This window comes from Triplophysa rosa, linkage group LG22, assembly GCF_024868665.1.
Source record: "Triplophysa rosa linkage group LG22, Trosa_1v2, whole genome shotgun sequence".
In the NCBI taxonomy this organism is placed as follows: Eukaryota; Metazoa; Chordata; class Actinopteri; order Cypriniformes; family Nemacheilidae; genus Triplophysa; species Triplophysa rosa.
Window position 1 is genome coordinate 20660851 of NC_079911.1, and position 1509 is coordinate 20662359.

Sequence of the window (1509 nt, forward strand, 5' to 3'; positions counted from 1 at the left end):
TTGGCACACTTTAGGCCCCTTAGTGCCAATTGGGCATCGTTTAAATGCCACGGCCTACCTGAGCATTGTTTCTGACCATGTCCATCCCTTTATGACCACCATGTACCCATCCTCTAATGGCTACTTCCAGCAGGATAATGCACCATGTCACAAAGCTCGAATCATTTCAAATTGGTTTCTTGAACATGACAATGAGTTCACTGTACTAGAATGGCCCCCACAGTCACCAGATCTCAACCCGATAGAACATCTTTGGGATGTGGTGGAACGGGAGCTTCGTGCCCTGGATGTGCATCCCACAAATCTCCATCAACTGCAAGATGCTATCCTATCAATATGGGCCAACATTTCTAAAGAATGCTTTCAGCACCTTGTTGAATCAATGCCACGTAGAATTAAGGCAGTTCTGAAGGCGAAAGGGGGTCAAACACCGTATTAGTATGGTGTTCCTAATAATCCTTTAGGTGAGTGTATATATATTTCTTGTTTCCCATCTCGTATGTTTTCCGTCACCATGTCCCATTAGGGCTTCCGTAGAGCATTAGTAATCCAGATTTGGTCATCTGAAAAAGTGTGTATCTAATCAGGGTGATCCAATCCAGTTTTGCTTTGAAAAACTGGCACAAAAATCAAATGGATTATCTGATCCTGGATAACAAAACATGGGACTTCCAAATCCAGATCATTCTGATCCAGATGAAACCTTTTGAACAACCGGCCCCTGAGCATTCACAACATCTCACCACAGTAAATATATGAAGATGACCACATTACATACACATTAACATCACACTTTAAAGTAGTCATGGTACATCATAATATATTCATCGTAATGTTTGTTCTGTCACAAATACATTGAACTTAATGTTAAATTATGATGCTGACAAAGTAAAGCAATAATTATCTTGCCCTGACCGTATATGTCGTTAATTCATGTGTTTATATAATTAACTCAAAGAGAATCATTGATGGGTTGAGCACATCTGACGTGAGCTAACATGCTAACAGAACAATACAAGCTAAACCTCTTCAGACAGAGGACAAACACATTCAAACGTGCACCTGTTTATTTATATTACTGACTTTGGTCCAATAAATAACTAACATAAGTCATCACATGTTTATATCTAAGCGCAGAACACGTGTTTTAAATAAAAAAACTACATCACAAGAGGATTGATAACGTTAACTGAATTTAGCGGGTTAGCATAAATCTCAGCTAACGCTTAAAGATCTGAGAAAAAAAAAAACATAAAACTGAAACTTACCGGCGACAATAAACATGAGAAAAACACACAATAAAACACGAGTGTGTGTAATAATCCGAAGCTTTATTTCCATTCTTTAGATTTCATGAATATCGAGCGAGTGTCGAAGCTTCAGCGTTTGTTTACAGCGTCTGACTGAGAGAGTGGCGCGCTGATCTCAGATCAGACTCTACACACACACACACGCACGCACGCACGCACGCACGCACGCACGCACGCACGCACGCACGCACGCACGCAC

General features: G+C 40.5%; 1 protein-coding gene across 1 annotated transcript in view; it reads right to left on the bottom strand.

The window, feature by feature from the left end:
- Window positions 1-1422, bottom strand: part of mpzl1l (myelin protein zero-like 1 like) — a 14440-nt gene extending 13018 nt beyond the window's left edge. The window contains exon 1 of the mRNA XM_057321527.1: window positions 1269-1422. Coding sequence (XP_057177510.1) covers window positions 1269-1341 — 73 coding nt within the window. The 5' untranslated portion in view covers window positions 1342-1422. The remainder of the gene's footprint in view (window positions 1-1268) is intronic.
- Window positions 1423-1509: the final 87 nt, after the last annotated feature.